We start from the raw sequence: 20664 nt of genomic DNA on the forward strand, positions 1-20664 counted from the left end.
TCTTTTGTGTGAGGTACAATAAACTTAATTGAACTCATCAGTATATTTTGGTCATCATTCGGACGGGGTCTGCTACAGCAGGCTTGTATTAATAGTGGATAAAAGCAGATGACAAATAACCGTAATTAAACTAAACTATACCTGTTCTATCTCCAAACAGCATATATTCTCTGGCTATGTGGGCATTATTGTCCGACTCCGAGTTGAAATGAACACCACTACTGAGAGTTTCTGTTTTGATATTATCAGATGAGATTGTCCTGGCTCTTAGCGCGAGCTCGTGAGGCTCCGCCCCCTGGGCCGGCAGCAGCAGTTAATTTGCATTTAAAGGGATACACACTAAAACGGTGCGTTTTTCTGAGCCCTAAAAAATGACAATTGAAACATGCTGTAAAAAATTATCTGTTGGGTATTTTGAGCTAAAACCTAACATACACACTCTGGGGACATCAGAGAGTTATTTTACATCTTGTGAAAAGGGGCATAATAGGTGCCCTTTAAGGAACCACTGGCATTATTGGAGATTGACTGAGTTGTTGTTCTGGACATGCTGGCGCCCAGCAACCCAAATCTGCGACTTGGAAGGTCACGACATGCCTAACTTCAGGGTCCGAGTGTCAGCTGCATAATCTATGTAGAACTCCTGTGTGAGTCTTGAAGCTGACTTCTGCTGATGAAACTGCAAACTATCTTCAGTAAAACTTTTCTTCAATTTATTATAATTCTGACTCCGGGTCTTCTTTCAAACATCTGGTCCTCGGGTCCTAAACTGTTAACCCCTAACACTCACATACACTCAAGGTGAGAGAATCGAACAGATAAGGACCAAAAGTAATATGATTCAGCAAAACAATGGCAGAACCTGACCTCTAACATGGTGCTCGTACACACTTCCAGCGCCACGGACTCAAACTTCGGATCTGTGGTCAGGTTCAGCTTGTAGTTCCACAACAGCTAGAAAAAGGAGAGGTAACATTATTAGAAATATGAAACATTACAAATATGCATATTAATGTCATTTATGTGTTGTAGTGATGTTTGTGAATCCACTGGCTGGAACATTTATCAGCAAATAAAGATGCACATTTCAAATTTGTTTTTCACACAAAGCTATCGTGACTTCAGAAGACTTGAAATAAAGTGTGACTTCTACGATACGTTTGCATCCGTTTTGAAGCTTGAAGGCTTCGGTTCCCAATTTCTCCCTTTGACGTTTCACAGTCATAACGCTTTGGAATGACATTAAGGTGAATAAATAATGACAATTTGAATTTTCAGGTGAACTATTCCTTTACGTCAGTCAGTGCTTACAAAAGAATCTCTAGTTTTCTGGAGTCATGAAGTTGAATGCTGTACTGGCAGTGCAGTTAAAAAGATGTAATGCTTGTTCATTTTATGGTTTGTGCAGGAAATAACTGCCAAACAGAAAGTAACAGATTTCAGTTTAAAAAGAAAAAAATGAAACATTCTCATCTCAGTTGAAGTAAACGGCCTTGTAGTTACTGTATCACACATCAAAGCTCAAAACCTCTCAGTAATATAATTGCACATTAATAGTGACACTAACTAAAAGTGCTGATGAATGTTTCAAAACGGCAGAGAGCTCATGTCTTTATCACCATTATTGCTCAACTATAAGCCTTGCTTAATGAGACGGGTGACTCAGGCCTGAATCATATGCTTAAATTTTCCTCGTTTCTGATTTGTGGACCAGGCCTCAGCACCGCGGTCTTAATGAGAACATCAAAGCCACGAACGTTAGGGAAGGAGATCAGAAACAGATACCTCTCTCGGGGCCCCACCAAATTAATTGCGGGCTGCAGTCATCATTAGAAAGTGATTAGGCCATTATTCTTCTGAAATTACTTGCTGATCTTACTAGTCTCTAAATCCTACTGAGGCATTCTCTCATAAAGCTACAAAGAATTGTCTGAAAGAATAAAGTGCGCACAGGGGGTCTAGTAAACAGGGAGGAACATCACCATAAGAGAAGTGTGAAGCTGTGAAGGAGATGAGTGATATTGAAGGACAGAACGCAGATGATAATTATTATTAAAGGCAGGGCTTTTTGAGTACTTACATGGTTGCAGTCTGTAGAAATCTCTGTGTCCTGTAAAAGAAAGAGGGAGAGAATTTTTTACAATGTGTCTTTTACTTTTCACTTCATTTCCTTCTCCTTATTTATTTATTCAGAATGATTTCCAATACTGAAGTTTTATGGTCTGAAAATCACGGCAGTAAAGCTATATTGCTGGCAGTAAATAAAGACAAAAAATAAAATAATAATATAAAAATAAAATAAATCAATAAAGTAAATAAAATAAAAAACACTTTACAATAAGGTCTCATTTGTTAACATTAGTTCATTTATTAACTAACATGAACTATCAATGAGCAATACATTTGGTACAGTATTTATTAATCTTTTTAATGAATGTTAGTTAATAAAAATCCAGCTGTTCATTGATTGTTCATGTTAGTTCACAGTGCATTACCCTATAATGTTAACAAATACAACATTTGATTTTAATAATGTATTAGTAAATGTTGAAACTAACATTAACTAAGATTAATAAATGCTGTAAGTATTGTTCATTCTTAGTTCATGTTAACTAAAGTAGTTAACTAATGCAAACTAAGGAAACCTTCTTGTAAAGTGTTACCATAATAAAATAAAATATAAAAATTACACAATCTAATTCATGGTCCAAAATCAACCGATGCTGATACATTTTTAAAATCCCAAATTTGTGAAACAGAATAGATTTTTCTTGTTTTAGTTATGTCTTTTAGTACATACAGTATCTTCCAATGCAGACACATTTGCTTTACAAATAAAACAAACAAAAACACAAACGCCAACATTAGCATTATAAATAAGAGTTAAAACAGTTAAAGACGCTGTTGAGCATATAGTTCTGGTCCTTGATATGAAATTCTGATAGCATCGTAATTGAAATGCAGTAGAATATCTGCTATGTAACAAAACATTACAGCCTTTTAATAATTCAAGCACATAAAGAGAATGCCTTGTGACTTCTACTTTTCCTTCCTCAACAAAATTCATTATTTCAGCAGTATGTCTGTTTTTTCTCATTCTAGCAGGGTAAGACCACAGTCTGCAAACTGTCAATAACCACAGTCTCTAACCTAGCACAGTAAACAACTGCTGAGTGACTCATAGAGCATGAAAATGCAATTAGCAATTGTCAGGGGACGACAACAACAGAGTCAAACAGGCAAAAATCAATGTGCATTAACATACAATGCTCTAACAATGGCTTGACAATAATGTGTCATCCTTCAGTTGCCCTCAGACATCAAAACAAACCTGCCAACATGGACACAAAAGAAGATATAGTGTACATCAAAAAGTTGATCGAGAGTAGAATAGGTATAATAATAATAATAATAATAATAATATATATATATATATATATATATTATATATATATATATATATATATATATATATATATATATAATATTATTATTATTATTACCAATGATATGTACCAATATATGTACCAATTATTATATAAATAATATACATTATAAATATATACATATAAAACTAAATTATTTATTTTTAAAAATATAATAAATTATTATGAATACTACAGAAAGACAGACAGACACAATCACCAATCCCAATCACCGAAATAAATACTATTCTTAACAACAATGTATTTTAAGTATTAAAAAAATGAAGAGATGAATTGACAACTCTTTATTTATTGGCAAGCAACATGTGCAGTATATACCATTCCCTCTTTAAGGCTGCTTGTCCACCAAAGTGTTTTTAGCCAGCTGAAAATGTTAGGCGCTCTGCTGAAAACGCCTAGCTGTGGGCACTTGAGAGCGTTTTGGTAGCGTAGCGGATTTTTTTTTTTTTAAGTTGAGACCCTTTGTTTGCTACGATACGGAATATCCGTGGAAGTGTTACTTGTAACTCATTTCACAGATAGTTTGTTTCTGTGTTGTTTCTATATAAAAATGTCAATACAATGTAACGTATTTGCTCTAGCTCTAGTTTGAAATAATTTTTCCATTATTATGCTTCTTGTTGTCATCTGTTGAAGGTGAACAAGCGAAACGTGGTGGTTGGTCAGAGTGGTATTTGTCCCGCCCCTCCTCCACTGTGATTGGACAGCTGTTCTTCAACTCTCGGCGACCAGTAAAAATGAGCACTTCGGCGTGGAAAAGATGCCCGGCGTCTTGTTACGCTCATTGCGTTTTAAAAATGCGGCTCTCCCACTGAAAACAATTCGAAAAATATGCCAGCCGCGTGAAAAAACGCATTGGTGGATACAGGGCCTTAGAGGTGAATGGGAACAGCTTAGAGCTTAACAAATATAGCATCCTTTATCAACAGAAAGTAATCAAATGTGAAACAACACTGCATAGTCTTCACTGTATAAATTAAATATAGATTAATCCTAATCTAATAGTGATTTTCTCTTTGTCTTTTCTTGTTTGATAAGTAACCGACAGTGTTTAAGCGAATACTCACCAAACCGGACAATTTGATATATTTCTGTGTATTTAACCATTTAGTCGCAAACCTGAAACTAAAAGTTCACTTTGCCTGTCCATGTTCCACTCTGGTTTGGACACGCACACACAAAAAGCTTTCTTGCTGTCATTGCTGTAGGGTTGCTGTCATTGCAATGTCTCCACTCTCCGCAAAGACACTGCAAATTTATTGTCCTTTTCAGACAGCTGGTAGAACTGCCAGACCAGTGAATGTAGAGAACCAATTTTAGCAGCACATAGGAAAAAAATGTCTTGTGAGTTTAGCGTCATCTGATCGGCTCTGCTGATTGGCCTTTATAGGACAGACATAGAGAGCTAAAGACAGACAGGTTTTAGGAAGACCTGGTCCTGTTTTTGTGACATTCTTACATTAAAAATTAAGCAGCATGTGTACTGAATCCTCATAGAACTTAACCAACAGCTGATAAAACTAGTACCATTAGTGTTCTATACCCACATAAAACAACTAAACAGATTCATCGTTAACGTTCATGAAGGGGATCAGAAGACGATATTGCTGCAGAACCACATAACAGGCTCTAAATAGGAACATACTGATATCTGAGCTCAGTAACCACACCCGGATCAATCATCCAGTTTCTCGTTGGGAGCCAGAACAGGATATTTCTATTTGTACGTCAGGGCTCTGTGATTACAGGGCGGTCAGGGCATACATGGATCATCCGCTAATTCTGAGAGATTACACATTGCTTGCTTTCCTGTAATAATTTGATAAAGCTTGAATTTGGACGATTTGGTTCAAAGGGTTCACAGAAGTCTGCTGGGATTCACTTGTTCGAACTACAGTAAAATCACTACAGTTTTTATTAGTGACATCAATCTTCAGTGACTTTTTCTTTTTCAATTAATTTGGTTCATGTATCCTGTGATCAATTAAAAAAAAAAAAAAAAAAAAAAACTAACAAGGCATGTGTTTTGGATCACATAGCAATGAAAGGTGGTTGGGTGGGTGGAACAGTTGAAATGTCAATGGTCTCTATGCAATGAATATCAGTTATCTTCTAAACTGTAAGTCAGTCTGATTCATTAAGAAGCAGAAGGAAATATTATAGACCACTGGACCATTTTCTCCATCAGGCAATGTGGGTTGAATAATAACTGCAGTCTAGGCTGACAAACACTTCCTATTACAATTTCTAGTAGACTGTAGACATCTGTGAATGCAAATGTACCGTTTTAAAGCTCCCCAATGATTTCTACTAATAGTTAGCCATCCATTTTATTTTTTTCAATGATAAGTGTTGGTTATGACCCAATAAGAGCATTCCTACAACTTTCAATAGAAATAAAAATAAAAATAACAACAAAAGTCTGGTTAATAATAACAACCAACTCTCCAGTTCTTTAATAACTTGTCTGATTGGGTTGTCATTTTTATCGGTACTCCGGTACCAAGTCAATACTTTAAAAACGTAACGGTACCAGTCTTTCTGCAGTAACGGTAGTATCGAATACCGGGTTCAATCCGGTACCCGGTGATAGGCACTACTTTCAAACTCTCCCGTGCATATTTGTGTGAGCGCTCTGTGAAGAGCATCAAAGGTTTAGATTTACAACTTGTTTTTGCAGTGTTGAGCATTGTAGCCAATCACAGACATGCTTGTCGAGTGCGTAAACACAATGGCCAATCAGAGGTGTTAAATTAATCAAAATCTGCTCTATACACCAGAGTATATATACGAGGTATAAAGACAGATTTGTTTATTATAACGGTAGTTTTTACGAGAGTGATATCAGCTTCATTGACTATAAAGATAGCGCTCTTTGATTGCTTTTATAACCCATTCATATTTTTTTTTTCATGCTGTCAAGTACACTGTAAAAAAATTATATGATCAATAAGTTATGACAACAAGATTCAACTTCAGTCAGTTTAATGTAATTTAAGTTGAAATTACTTAAACATTCAAGTTGATTGCACTTTAAAATTTATGACAGCAACTTTATTTTTTACACACTGCAAAGTTTCGGGAGACACGGCTGTATTAAAATGAGGGATTGATCCTGAAACTGAGATGTTTGATAAACAAGAAAAAAAAAAAATCAGAATCAGAAGTGTCAAAATAGATCCGTGCATTGAAGTGTAAGACCCGGGGCCTGTACCATTAAGCCGGTTTAGGTTGCTAGCCAGCTATGTTTCAGCTTAGTTTCCGCCAACCCTGGGTTTAGGTACTATGAAAGTAGCTCGGCTTTAATCTGTGTTCGTTGCCATGGTATCTTACGCTGCACGGCTAACCTGCTCCGGGGCAGGTTATGTTCTGGATTCAAGATCTCAGACTGAAGTTTGACCAATCAGCTGAGAGCAAAGAAACATATAGGTGACGTAACTTATTCCAAGTGTCTGTTGCAAATCCGGTGGACATCTCAGCGCAAATTGTTTGACGAGCACTTCGTAGAGAAAGAGTTTTTAGCCAGACAAAATCCCCTTGCCTTAACTAATAGTTACTTGTATGAAAGATACAGATTTTCCGCGGAAGGAATGTCTTATCTTTGCGAACTTCTTGAGCCGCACATAAAGAATTTGACACGTCGAATTCATGCACTTACTGTACCGCAAATATTGCGTTGCGTTTTTTTTTTTTTTTTTTTTTTTGCAAGTGGTAGGCTACATTCTTGCACGGTGGGTGACACACAGAAGCTATAGGGGAAAACACGGTTTGTCAAACCATTTGTAAGGTGGTCCTCGCTCTGCAGGAGTAGGCTACATGAAAAGTTTCATAGTTCCCCGGACATTTATCGAACATGTCCATAAAAGAGGGCTTTTATCAAATTGCCAGAAAGATATATTGATAGGGTGACATCACATGAACACTTTTTTTTTAAAGCAAATTTCACAAATGTACTATACAATATAATACATGTTAAGAATTATTTTGAATCTTTTTTTTATTATTCTTCTGTTAATCTTATGATAGGATTCCCAAGTCATTGCAACATGTATGCAGTCTATTGCTCCAATCTCCACTGCTCTAGGGGAACATGAGGCAGATTATGTTAATAGGAAGTCCTATCACAGCCATAATGTTCAAGTAGAGATGATGTGAATAATGTGAGATGATTATTTTCTGTGAGATGATTCTTTAAATTAATAGTAACATTAACAGATATAACAATGATTTACTAAATATTTCATCTGCAGATGACTTGTGGTCATGAACATATATGATCAAGTTTGGATGCCAAATGGCCTGGCTCCAGTGCTTGACTCATGAATTTTCCGTGAGTCTTTGTTGTGTCAGCGCTTTGAGGAAAGCAAGTTAAATTTGGTACAGTACAAAACACTGTTAATTTGAACTGAGATAGAAAAACCTACACAATAACCCCCTATCATGACCCTCAGACAGGGCCACAGCACCGCTTCAGTGTGGCCCTCAGTAAAACCAGAGTGAAGACAGAGATGACCTTTGGCCTCCTAAAGGCACGTTTCAACTGTGTTCACCGCTTCAGAGTCACCAGAGCGGACCACCCAGCTGGTGCAGATGTAGATGCGATCACCATACAATATTACACTTAATAAAAGCACATTGAAACTGCAGATAGGTCTCAAACTGTTTTATTGGTTTTGTGGGATGGGAGGGAGAAAGAGAGCAAGAGAAAGTTGCATTAATAAATATTCATACTAAAGTGTTACTTGGTTAAATAAGTTCACATACTGAGATCAGTTTTATCCAGCTGTTTGATCTCCAATTTGTTTTTTGTTTTTTTGGAGCCTCCTGAGCTCAGTCCAGCTCCTTTAGTGAACAGTCTAGTTCAAAACTACTTTAGTGAACAGTCTAGTTCAAAACTACTTTAGTGAACAGTCTAGTTCAAAACTACTTTAGTGAACAGTCTAGTTCAAGTCTTCCTTTAGTGAACAGTCTAGTTCAAGTCTTCCTTTAGTGAACAGTCTAGTTCAAGTCTTCCTTTAGTGAACAGTCTAGTTCAAAACTACTTTAGTGAACAGTCTAGTTCAAGTCTTCCTTTAGTGAACAGTCTAGTTCAAGTCTTCCTTTAGTGTGCAGTCTAGTTCAAGACTCCTTTAGTGGACAGTCTAGTTCAAGACTCCTTTAGTGGACAGTCTAGTTCAAGACTCCTTTAGTGGACAGTCTAGTTCAAGACTCCTTTAGTGTGCAGTCTAGTTCAAGACCCCTTTAGTGTGCAGTCTAGTTCAAGACTCCTTTAGTGGACAGTCTAGTTCAAGTCTCCTTTAGTGTGCAGTCTAGTTCAAGACTCCTTTAGTGAGCAGTCTAGTTCAAGTCTCCTTTAGTGTGCAGTCTAGTTCAAGTCTCATTTTGTACAGGGCCCTGACTGAGTCTGTTTCCACCTAAAACATAATTCCACCACATGATCATTACAAGTTTTCTGGAGGCTCATCAAATCACAAAAAGTTCCTTGACTTCCTACAAACACAGGACTGACTGTAATTTATGTCAAGGGTTTTAAATCCTTACACATTTCTTCTGAAGGCCATTGAGGTAGAGGCCTCAGTTTCTGGGGCAGGTTGTGAAAAATCCTACAATAAAAGAGATGTGTAAGGGCCAGTCCCTTTTTTATGCCACACATTCAAATGTTTGCCATAGTAAAAAGCCCAGTGCATTCACATCAGCAACTGTCTGAGAACACACAGACAGAGTGTCTTCATCATTTCCTCCACCCTAATAAATAAAAATAGGCCAATGTAAAGCATAACTGTTGTAAAGCAGGTTATGTTTCTGGTGTTCTGTCTGCTGCATACTGACCTCTGTGTGGGAGACTGTGTGTATGTGTGCTGGCTTCAACAGGGACACATTTCTCTCTACTGCAGAACATACAGTCAGCCATATTTACAACTTAAAAGTAGTAATGTATTGCACACGTACCCAGTGTTACTTGCTTAGAGGAGCCAGCACCAGGGTCAGATTGTACAGCACCTGTAATCCCATCCATAATCGGCCGCCCCTTATTGCCTACTAAGAGCCAACTCCTCCGCCACAGTGTATTCTGGTTTTCTGAATTTAACTCTTTATTTCTGTTTGCTGCAAACAAGTGTTTGTGATCAAATGTTCACAAAAGTAATAAAAGGTTGTGGTAAATACTCACCACTTTGAATTATTATTTTTATATTTTGTCTTTATCTGCTGCCAAGAACATTTGGAGTTGGGGTTGCATCTAAAAATCAAGGAATATTAATCTTTCTTAGTACATACATGTACATTTTTTATATATTATACAAATAGGCTATAGGGTATAGTAAACATATAGGCTACACATACATATACATAATTTTACATAAATATAGAACGTTGTTTAACTTACACATTAACAATCAGCAATCTTTCTCCAACAGTCTTCTCTTGCTTTGGCACCAGAGACCGTATTGTTTCGAGCTTGAAATACATATTTAAATTCATCGTAATTCTGAATAATTATCTCTTGCTCCTCCGCGGAAAAATATAACGCTCTCGCTCTACTACCCGCGATTGGCTGTTCAGTGTCGACGTCACTCTTTTATGTGCACGCGCGCGTGGAGTAATCATAGCTTAAAGATCAAAGCCTGAGTTGACAGAGAAAGCTGATGAGCTGCATCATGGTACCAATAAAGCCTAATCGCATCGGTTTGGATTTGTCAACTCAAAACCAATCCTGTAACCCCGAGTTTGTTCAGCTACCTTCATGGTACAGGCCCCCGCACTTGTTCTGTTACCTGTAAAATGTTTCTGTTTTTCATTCTCTTCATTTGATTTTTTTTTATTCAATGTTTATTTAACTGAACAATATTTAAAGGCTACGTGTTTATGTTTTAACATCTTTACTTCTAATCATTTATAGCATTAAAATGAACTAAATTTATTTCATACATTTCATTTGCAAATAGTCAAATAAAAAAATTATTAAAACAAAATAGGTCACAACAGTTTTGCTTTGGAACTGAAACCGTGAAATTTGACTGATACAAGTGACAACCCTATGTCTGACTAATTGTTTTGTGCAATTCGAGTTTAATCAGAAACCCAGCCCTGCTCTGAAAAAGCCAAACAATTCCTTAGTATGAAAGTATAGTAGTTTTGTTGCAGGACTATAAGACCATCTGAAGAATAATTAAAAGGGAAGATAAATGTTTTACAACAGGGAGGGACAAAGTCTTTTCCCAAACTTCCTTCTAAAGTAGTGAGATAATGTTCAACTTGGCTGATACTTTGCTTAGAAGGAAAATAATTAAAAATAAAACTAGATACACCCAAAAAATAAGGTACCCTACCAAACAAAAGTTGAGATGGTAAGATTTGTCTTTTATATATCTCTTTTGCTCACAAAGGCTGCATTTATTCGATAAAAAAAACAGTAAAAAAAACAGTAACACTGTAAAATATTATTGCACATTTTTTTATTTAAAGTATAATTTTTTCTTGTGACGCAGATCAGAATTTTCAGCATCATTACTCCAGTCTTCAGTGTCACATGATCCTTCAGAAATCATTCTTATATGCTGATTTGCTGCTCAAGAAACATTTCTGATTATTAATCAATGTTGAAAACAGTCGTGCTGCATATCATTTTTGTGAAAACCGTGATACATTATTTTGGGTTTTGTTGATGACGTTCAAAAGTAAACAATTGGGTTTTTTATTTATTTAACTGTGTGTATTTAACATGAACATACATCAACAGTTGAATTTAATTTATATTAAAAAAAATGTCCTTGCTTAATAAATTATGCTTATTTCATAAAAAAAAGTTTCTTACAACATGCCAGTGCATTTTTATTTTTATTTTGAGTTAAAAACAATCACAAGAAGTAGCATTTCCGACCTGAGTCTATGTTTGTTTCACATAACTAAGCTGAAAATATGTTGAAAAACACAATCTTTCATAAAATAGGCTTTTATGAAGCAACATAAATGGAGAAAACTACTGACCAATGGTTTGAAAAAATACATCTGCAGGGCGTAATGCAAATTAGACATGCAGTGACAATTAAGCAATTTACGGTAATGGTTTGGGTTCTGTTAGATTAATGACCTTTTGGATATATAATGAAAAATTTCGTGATAAATCTCAATAGCCAATAATTGAATTACTAAATTGTACTACTGTTCACTTTATAAACAAACCTTATCTTGCTCTGACTGAATCTGACAGGATGGATGGTAAACTGATCTCTTTTGAGCATGCTCACCTAAAATATTCACGTCATTATTTTCTGACAAGGTTTATAAAATTATAATTTCTGCTTTTGCTGGTAAAATGAGTTGTGAGGGACAGAAATCTCTTTGCTGTGACACCAACTCTGCGTAGACGGAACAAGTCATGGATGAACCAACGTCAACAAGTGCAGCTTCAGTCAGGTTGAGACCTGATAAAAAGGTGAAGTTTCACTCAGTCAGGGATTTGCTTGCGGCAGAGCGCATTAAGCACTCGCTCACCTCTTTCATGCACAGATGAGTGATTATGACACCAGCCTTGAATCTCTCCCTTCTCCCTGCAGAGAAACCCAAACGCTCTGCTACTGTATTAGCATTAGTATCACCGGCACATTCTCACCTCCTAGAAAGCCACCTCCTGCACTTGCAAATTAATTGTCGATTTATGATCGAGTATTTTAACGGTAATTTTCCACTGTGTCCATATTTTTTTTAAATTGAAGTAACCCTTAAAATTTTTTAATTTTTATAATCCTTTCCTTTGAGCCTAATTAATGAAGCGTCACTATTTGAAACTGTTTTTGTGAATCTATACAGACTGGGAGGAGTGTCAAAGGAGAAGCACGGAGGGAACAGTGGTCATGTTTAATATTATATGTTGTAGCATAACCACTTAAGGGCCTGCCAAGTGCAATGATCACAGCACGACTCTGAAAGATGTGAAAAGTGGAGAGAATACAACCCAGCGTCTGTTCGCCCTCTGAAACGGGCTCTGGTTTCTGTTCAGTGAGATGCACTTTCAGTGAATAAAACATCCATCCTCACTCAGGTGCAAGAGTGAATGTGGCAGTAATGCAGGGAAATCGAGTGAGTGATTCAACAGGGTGCTTATCTTTATTTTGAGTGAGAAAAAGCAGATCCCTTACTAACTTTATTTACTTTGTGAAGGCTCAGGTTTCTGTCTGTAGTGCATTAAACAAGGCCAGCTGAATGTATAGAACAATTCTCAGGCGGCAAAGAAAAATGTCACCGCTGAATGGGTAATAACAAAAAAAAATATGACCAAAAATAAACCCTTCAACCTGCCACTGCAAATAGCAACAGATAACAATGGGATAGTTTGAAACCGCATATAAAGACACTGCAAATTAAATATAAAACACAAAAATAACATTATGTGCATGCTAGTAAATCAGCCAGACTGTTTCCTTAATAAAAGTACAACAAAAATTATATTCTAGAAAACAATTTTTGTCAAACCCACGTATCGGTAAACTGTCTGTTTTATTGACTTTATATACATAGTAAAATAATAATATTATATAAATAAATTGTGTGTGTGTGTGTGTGTGTGTGTGTGTGTATACAGTACCGGTCAAAAGTTTGGAAACATTACTATATTTTTAATATTTAATATTTGTATTTATTTAATACATTTATGATGATAATAAATCAGCATATTAGATGGAGGATCATGTGACACTAAAGACTGGAGTAATTGCTGATGAAAATTCAGCTTTGCATCACAGAAATAAATGATATTTTATAGTAAAATAGAAAACCTTTACTTTAAATTGTAATAATATTTCACAATATTACTGTTTTTCCTGTATTTTCGATCAAATAAATGCAGGCTTGATGAGCATGAGACCTTTTTTCAAAAACATTCAAATTAATTAATTGACCATTACTGTATATACGTAGGCTATATGTGTTACTGACATGAGTACCAAGTGCATAATTTCCTTTTAAAATAATTTGATAAATTCATGACATATATCACTTTATTCTATAAAACCTATTTAGTTTGAATTCATTTTTAGTCAATTTAAATAATACACATTATTTTATGTTTTGTTATCTTAAATCCCCAAAATGTCAGGTGGTGCAACGGTCCAAACAAATGAACAGACTAAGAAAACTAGTTAAAATGGAGTCTTAATAATACAAAATTAAAACCTTAATACTATGGCATAATTTTTGGTTTGAAACCTTTCATATACAAATGGTAAAAATGGTTAAACCAGGTTTGGTTTGGTTAAAAAATGGTTTAACCACCTGACAAATAACATTTCAAAATATTTAAATTAATTTTTTGACTTTTTATAACAACTGAAACTTGTTTAAACACATTAGTTTTGAAAAACACCTTTTTTGAAGCTTTATTTGTCAGTGACATACATACATACAGTACATACATACTTACATATATAAATTGATTGTCTGTCATACTCATACTGCACGGACGTACACTTTGTCATTTCGCTAGAAGACATGAATTATAATAATCCGAGTGCTACAAGAACACCTGTTCTTACACTACAGAGGTAAACAACATCAGACGTTCCTCATTGCCATTCGTGCTAAATCTTTTATGTGGCAAAGCTAACAAGATGGAAACAGCCTACAGGATGTTTATTTTTGGACGACAACATTGTTCAAAGAATTAGAAGTCACAATGAATAATCAGATTCACATCAGACTAAGAAAAAGTTCAAACCCCTAAAAAAAGGCCCATGGCTTCTATTTTAATAATGTTTCGAGACTGTTGAATTAAAGGTAGGGTAGGTAATCATTTTTCTAAAAAAAAAACATTCCAAATTTGTTTAAACTGTCTTTATATACCAATACATAATTAAAATGTAAGTACTCTGAAAAAGAAAATATAAAAATCGAGTGACTGTAGACCTTTTAATCTGCAATAAACACAGCTCATTATTTCCATTCACTCCACCCCCTCCCTTCTGAGCTCCTTCCAAAGCCACGCCCCCAAAACACATGAACGCGCGACGCCAAACGCTCAGGCTGGAACAAGACGCATTTATTACCTGAGATGAGTGGAGAGGAAGGAGCGCAGTACATACAGTAACATCATGTCAGAATCACATGTAATAAAATACCTAACTTTATCACTATGAATATAAACAAACAAGATTTCTTTTAGTACTCACTATCAAGCTAGCATATCGATAATGGTAAAGTTTCATTCGGTAACGAGCTATATTTATAAGGCAAAACTAAAAACAGGTTGCATTGATACACGTTTTTCCATTACCATCAGTTACACTGTGATGAAGATGAATTTCGTGTAAGATTCATAACATATACGGTGTTTTGCATGTAAGAGTTTCCATGATGAAAACATTGTTGACTCTAATGAAGACTAACGTACACTCCGAGTCCGGAGACAAGTACTGCTACCGCATCGTCGGTTCGAGGACAGGTCCGGGGTTGAGGGCGAAGCAGAGGAGGTCGTTCAAGAGTGCGGGCAGGGTCCGAGGAAGTAGTTTTTGCCTTGTTTGCCTTCGCTGACTGCTAGGGATGTCCCGATACCACTTTTTCACTTCCGATACCGATACCGATGCCGCAGCTTTGGCTATTTGCCGATACCGATATCAATCCGATATTTTTATTTTATTCTTGAACTAATACTAATAATAATAAAATATAATGGAAGCACTTTGCTCAATTAGCCACATAAAAACATCTCACTCAAATGGAGAACAAATACTTCTCCAGTATATAGTCCACAACAACAGCTGATAATGAAAGACTGCCAGCCTTTATTCAAGACCTTGAGATATGTTTGGTAACCTGAATGAATTTAAAATTAATTTGCTATATTTCAGATCAATATATTTGTTTCCTTAAAATTTTAAGTAACTTTAACTTTATTCTCATCTGAATTATAAATAATTTATTTCTGTATAAAATAATACTACTTTTTAAAAAACACATTTGATTTTTTTTTATTCAATGCAGAATATGTAAGTTAAAAATAAACAGATTAGTGCTCTGTTTTAGGACAAGAAATGAAAACCAATGCAATGATGAATGTCCAAAAGATTAGATCATTTTTGCTTTTAAACAGCATGTGTGTGTGTGTGTGTGTGTGTGTGTGTGTGTGTGTGTGTGTGATTTTGGTTGGGTGACAGTTACAGTTTGACAAGAGTTTACAGTTTGACAAAAGCACAATGTTGTGTTTTACACAAATATAAGTAGGCTAAACACTTTTTGCAGTTTTAATGATGTCCTGTATGAAAATGACGGAGTATGTTTTTATGTTTCGTTTCCACTGTTCGATCGCGCCCGTGCCTCTCTCTCTCTGACACACACACACACACTCCAGCATTGCAATCTTGACATCGCAGCCTGTTCATTTTGCTGCGTTCACACCAAACACGAATAGAGCGTCAAATTTGCGTCTATCGCGTCTAGTTCGATGCTTGAACAGTTTGAATCCATTCGCGCGTCCAAAGCGAGTAGGACGCGGCGCGCGCATATAATGATAAAGTGAGCGTTTGAAGCGATATAGACGCGCGTTCAGAGCTAAGGCGGGCTACAGATTAGGTGTCCCTAAAGAACCCGCATATGCGCGTATCTAACAGTAACGTTAGTTTCGTATTACATTAATTAATGTGCACGCGAGATTTATTTATTTTAAAATCCATGCACCGAACGTACGTTCAGTACGAATACGTACCGTTCCACCCCTAATGGGTATCGGATAAAAAATTTTCTCCCCTCCGATATCCGATCTAGCATTTTGGGCCAGTATCGGCACGATACCGATGCCGTGGATCGGATCGGGACATCCCTACTGACTGCATATGCAGGTGCTTTGAGCTGAATATTTCCGGGAACGGTGACATGTGATGAGTGCACGCAGGGCAGCGCGCGCAGTGGGGCTCGGGGCGGGCACGAGACATGAAGGCATCTGATTGGTTCTTTACATTCGCACCGAATGGCAGTGATTGGTCAGAGTTTTTACTGTCCTGCAGCTGCTACAGAGGTCTGATTTTTTTCATTCCTTTTTCTAAACACATAATGTATTGACTACTATCAGGATGGAAGGACCATTTCACCCAGTATAAAAAAAAGTGTTTCTGAACAGGATTACCTACCCTACCTTTAATGGATCAAAGCTACAGTAGAGAATAGCAGTAACCTCTGTCCTCACCAGGCAAGAAAAATATTGGCTGGCAATTTTAAAAAGTGTTCCACTGTCTGTCATCAAAAAAAAAATTGGCCAAACATCAGTTGAGAGGTCAAAAACATGTCACGCCTTTGACCGAAGCAGACAAACGAAAAAAGAATGGCTGAAGAACAACCACATGATTGCAGTCCTGCAAGCCCATTTTTGTGACTGCAACACATTTACTGACAGTCAGAACTATGATATCTGATAGCTTTTCCTCTGACAATAGCAGTCAGAGACTTGCCTTTGTTCAAGCCATTACAGGATTAGTCAAAATGAAAGCAATTATTCAACACTGACCCTCACCAATTAAAAAGTGAAATCAAGAACATTTCTAAATCATATTTCCTCTTGAAATAGGAACTACACGACATTCCTCCCGGGTTAGTGACATCACCAACCCTAAAATTTACATAAACCCCGCCCCCGGAACACAATTTATAGATTATCATGACAGAATATGCTAATCAATGACTAGAAGATAACTACACATAAGCTACATAAATTCATCAACTAACCATTCAGAAACGTCCTGTTTCATTCTACATGTTGTCACTTCTTCTTGAGTCTCTCCATCATTGTCTGAATCCGGTTTGAACATAAAAGGCTAAAAGTTTTTGAAATTTTCAGTGCATGTCTGTGTGAGGTAAAAGGACACAAGCTGTTGAAGCTCCGCCCTCTGTGCCGGGAGCAGCAGCTCATTTGCATTTAAAGGAACAGACACAAAACAGTGCGTTTTTGCTCACCCTCAAAAATTGACAATTTTAAAGTCCAACTGAAATCAAAATGGACCCTATTTACTTTGTTAGCGCATATTACTAGTCTTGTGGTGAACAATTAATCCGTGCAAGTTGAAACACAGAAAAAAAATGTTTGGCTTCGTAATCTTTAATCAAAATCTGAAAATGCCCCTCCCCTCTGCATTGGAGGACCTTCCCTGATGACGTAGGTTTGACGGCTTGGTTTGGGAAACACTTAACCACTCCCCTCAAATCGTTAGTCTGTAATGAGCGAGAGATGGAGAGGAGGAGCGCTAGAGTAAAACCCTGCCCTCTGTTCAATATTCCTTTTCACTGGGAAATACGTCACAGCACTGGAGAAAAGTCATTTGCAACTTCCGGTTCACGTGGACTTTAACATGCTATATAAAAATATCTGTGGGGTATTTTGAGCTAAAACTTCACATACACATTCTGGGGACATCAAAGACTTATTTTACATCTTGTGATAAGGGCATTACACCACCCCTTTAAGGCTATTTTTAAAACCATTATTGACATTATTTTGCATTATTTTTCACATCCACCCAAATCTTATTACAATAATGCAAAAATCTCAATGAAATATAAAGTAACATATTTTTAAATTACATTAGTTATATTGCCCGATTTAAATATTAAAACATTAGAGTAATGAGAATCTTGTAAGAATCATCACTGAAAATAATGAGAAATACAATAAACGTGAGAGGAAACATTTTAATTGACGAAGACAATGTCACATAATGCAACAAAATCATAATGGTCACAAAAATGGCTTTGTGTTTTTTGGAGTTATAACGTTGGATAATCCTTTCTTTTCAGTTAATATGTTGCTTTGCATTTAAAGAAGTAGGCTAGCCATCTACCAAGAAGAAACATCAGGCCTGGTCACACCAAAACCATCATGCTATGAGCTGTCAAAGCCACAAGACATGATATCCCCTTCAGCGGAACACTGAAAGAGTTAATTTCCCTTCATTTTAGATTAATTAGTGTTTCACACAGACATTTCCAAACTAATAGCTTTACAGTCAACAAAAACATAGGCCTACACAAAAAAAAACGAGGTAGCTCATTTGAAAAAAAGAAAATGCAAAAACACAATCGATTAGCTGCCTTATTCATTCCACTCTGCTATATCAAACAAATGTTTGATTAAGAGCTAAGCTCCTTCATTTACTTTATCAGGATGTCTCCCCTCAACCCCGGATCCCCGCGGGAGGTTCTCATATCAGTCACGCTAGCTGCTTTGTTTACAACAAACCAACCACGCCGTCCCACCAGTAGAGGAACCTGCTAAAAATGCAAATTACATTGAGACAGACGTGCTGCAGCTGTGCCACGACCACCTTACCTCCCTCCTTCAAGCGTTTGCAAGGGTTTGTTCACAAAAAGGCCGACCCGGTGGGGTCTGACCTCAGGGAGACGGGAGAAAGATTTATGGACATCATTTACCTCTTCAGAAGGCCACAGCTGTTACCGAGCCTCTGCAAAGCAATTATCCCAATAATTAGAGCCGCGGTCCGGACTGCTGAAGCAACCGTTCGCGGGCAAATGAACTTGGCGTGTGGTGCAGGAGGAGAGACTGAAGGATGAGTTTACAGCTTGTCTTGATGTTTCATTCGTGCTAGCATAAATATAATTTTCTATCTGCTGCCAATGCCAAAACCAACGGACTGCTGTTGGCATGGATGCTTGTAGTGGTTCTTTTGTATACATAGATTATAATTACATATTTACATATACATATATTACTAAGGTACTTGTCCAAAAAAAATTTAAAAAGTGATTGCAACTCCAAATAAATAAATACTATACATATATACTACCCCGATTGTCCAAAAAAAAATTAGTTATCCACAAAAAAGTGAATAATTACTAATACATAAATTACCAGTGCTGTCAAATCGATTAATCACATCTAACATAAATATATACACATAGGCACACACACACACACACACACACACACATATATACACACATTATTATATTTATATATATTATACGTGTGTGTGTGTGAATATTATATATATATATATAATGGGGTATCATGGGGTACTTTCCATAAGATCATCTCTCAATGCAAATCAAACTAGCTTTTAGGCTAACTGAAATAAAACCATGCCAATCTCTAGGTATGGTGAATGCTATGTGATGATGTGGGGCTATTTTAATTCCAAAGGCCAAGGGAACTTTATCAGGATGCATAGTATCCTAAAAAAATATAAAATAAAAATCTGCCAGCCTCTATGGGAATTTAACATAGGGGTGTACTCACTTATGCACCATGTATTTTAAGGAAGAACATTTATTTATTTACGATACATTATTCATTCAGAAAGAAAATTGGTGTCCTTAAAGGTTGGATTTTTCCTAATTTTTTAAATTAAGGCATTAAGTTCAATTTCCAAAATATGATTTTTTATTCCTCTTTTTAGTCAACTTTAGCATGGGTGTATTAACTTATGCATTGCACTGTATATATGTGTGTGTGTGTGTGTGTGTGTGTGTGTGTGTGTGTGTGCCTATGTGTGATAATAAATAAATAAATATATACACACATTTATGTAAACAAAAACTTTAATGTTAGATGTGATTAATCTCAATTAATCGATTTGACAGCACTAATATTATATATATATATATATATATATATATGTTAGATGTTCTCTGCAAGCTACAGCACACCAAGTGCACATATTGCTCATAGACAGCATTTAGACCAATTACTACAAGCATATTACCACCAAATACATCAGAGCAAGAAATGAAGCCACCCACATTTCAATTTTCAGAGGCATGAATGGATGATTAAAAAGAAATGAACTCGAAGCGTACATCAAATTGCATTTCAAGGCTAACGAAACAAAGATTCGACACCCTAAATGGGACACACATAATAGCCGTGTTTCAGACAGACCACTATCTGAAATGTCCCTCAGGTGTAGAAATTAGTTATCACGGACCAGAGAGCAAGACCTCGCTTCAACACTAATGAGAGCCTGAGTCAGTGAATTACTGAAGAGCGAGAGAGAGAGAGAGAGAGAGAGAGAGAGAGAGAGAGAGAGGCATAGTGCCATCAATATGGGTTTAAAGCTGTGAATGTAATGAGAGCTGGATTTTAGCATACTGTGGGCGAGACTCCGATATAAGAGACATTTCAACAGAAGTTCAAGAGGTTGTGAAAGTCTAGTGGAGAAAACTGCTGCTGTAAGATGTTTCTCGGCTTAAATTAATTTGTGTCTAGTTGCAAATGAACCCTGGC

General features: G+C 36.4%; 1 protein-coding gene across 1 annotated transcript in view; it reads right to left on the bottom strand.

The window, feature by feature from the left end:
* The window catches only part of glg1b (golgi glycoprotein 1b), a 61809-nt gene that overhangs the window by 39367 nt on the left and 1778 nt on the right, over nt 1-20664 (bottom strand). Inside the window, exons 2-3 of the mRNA XM_084408787.1 lie at nt 2081-2110; nt 868-954 (exon numbers count right to left, since the gene is read on the bottom strand). Of these exons, the coding sequence (XP_084264913.1) occupies nt 868-954; nt 2081-2110 (117 nt within the window). The remainder of the gene's footprint in view (nt 1-867; nt 955-2080; nt 2111-20664) is intronic.

The sequence above is a fragment of the Rutilus rutilus genome (assembly GCF_951802725.1).
Source record: "Rutilus rutilus genome assembly, chromosome: 5".
In the NCBI taxonomy this organism is placed as follows: Eukaryota; Metazoa; Chordata; class Actinopteri; order Cypriniformes; family Leuciscidae; genus Rutilus; species Rutilus rutilus.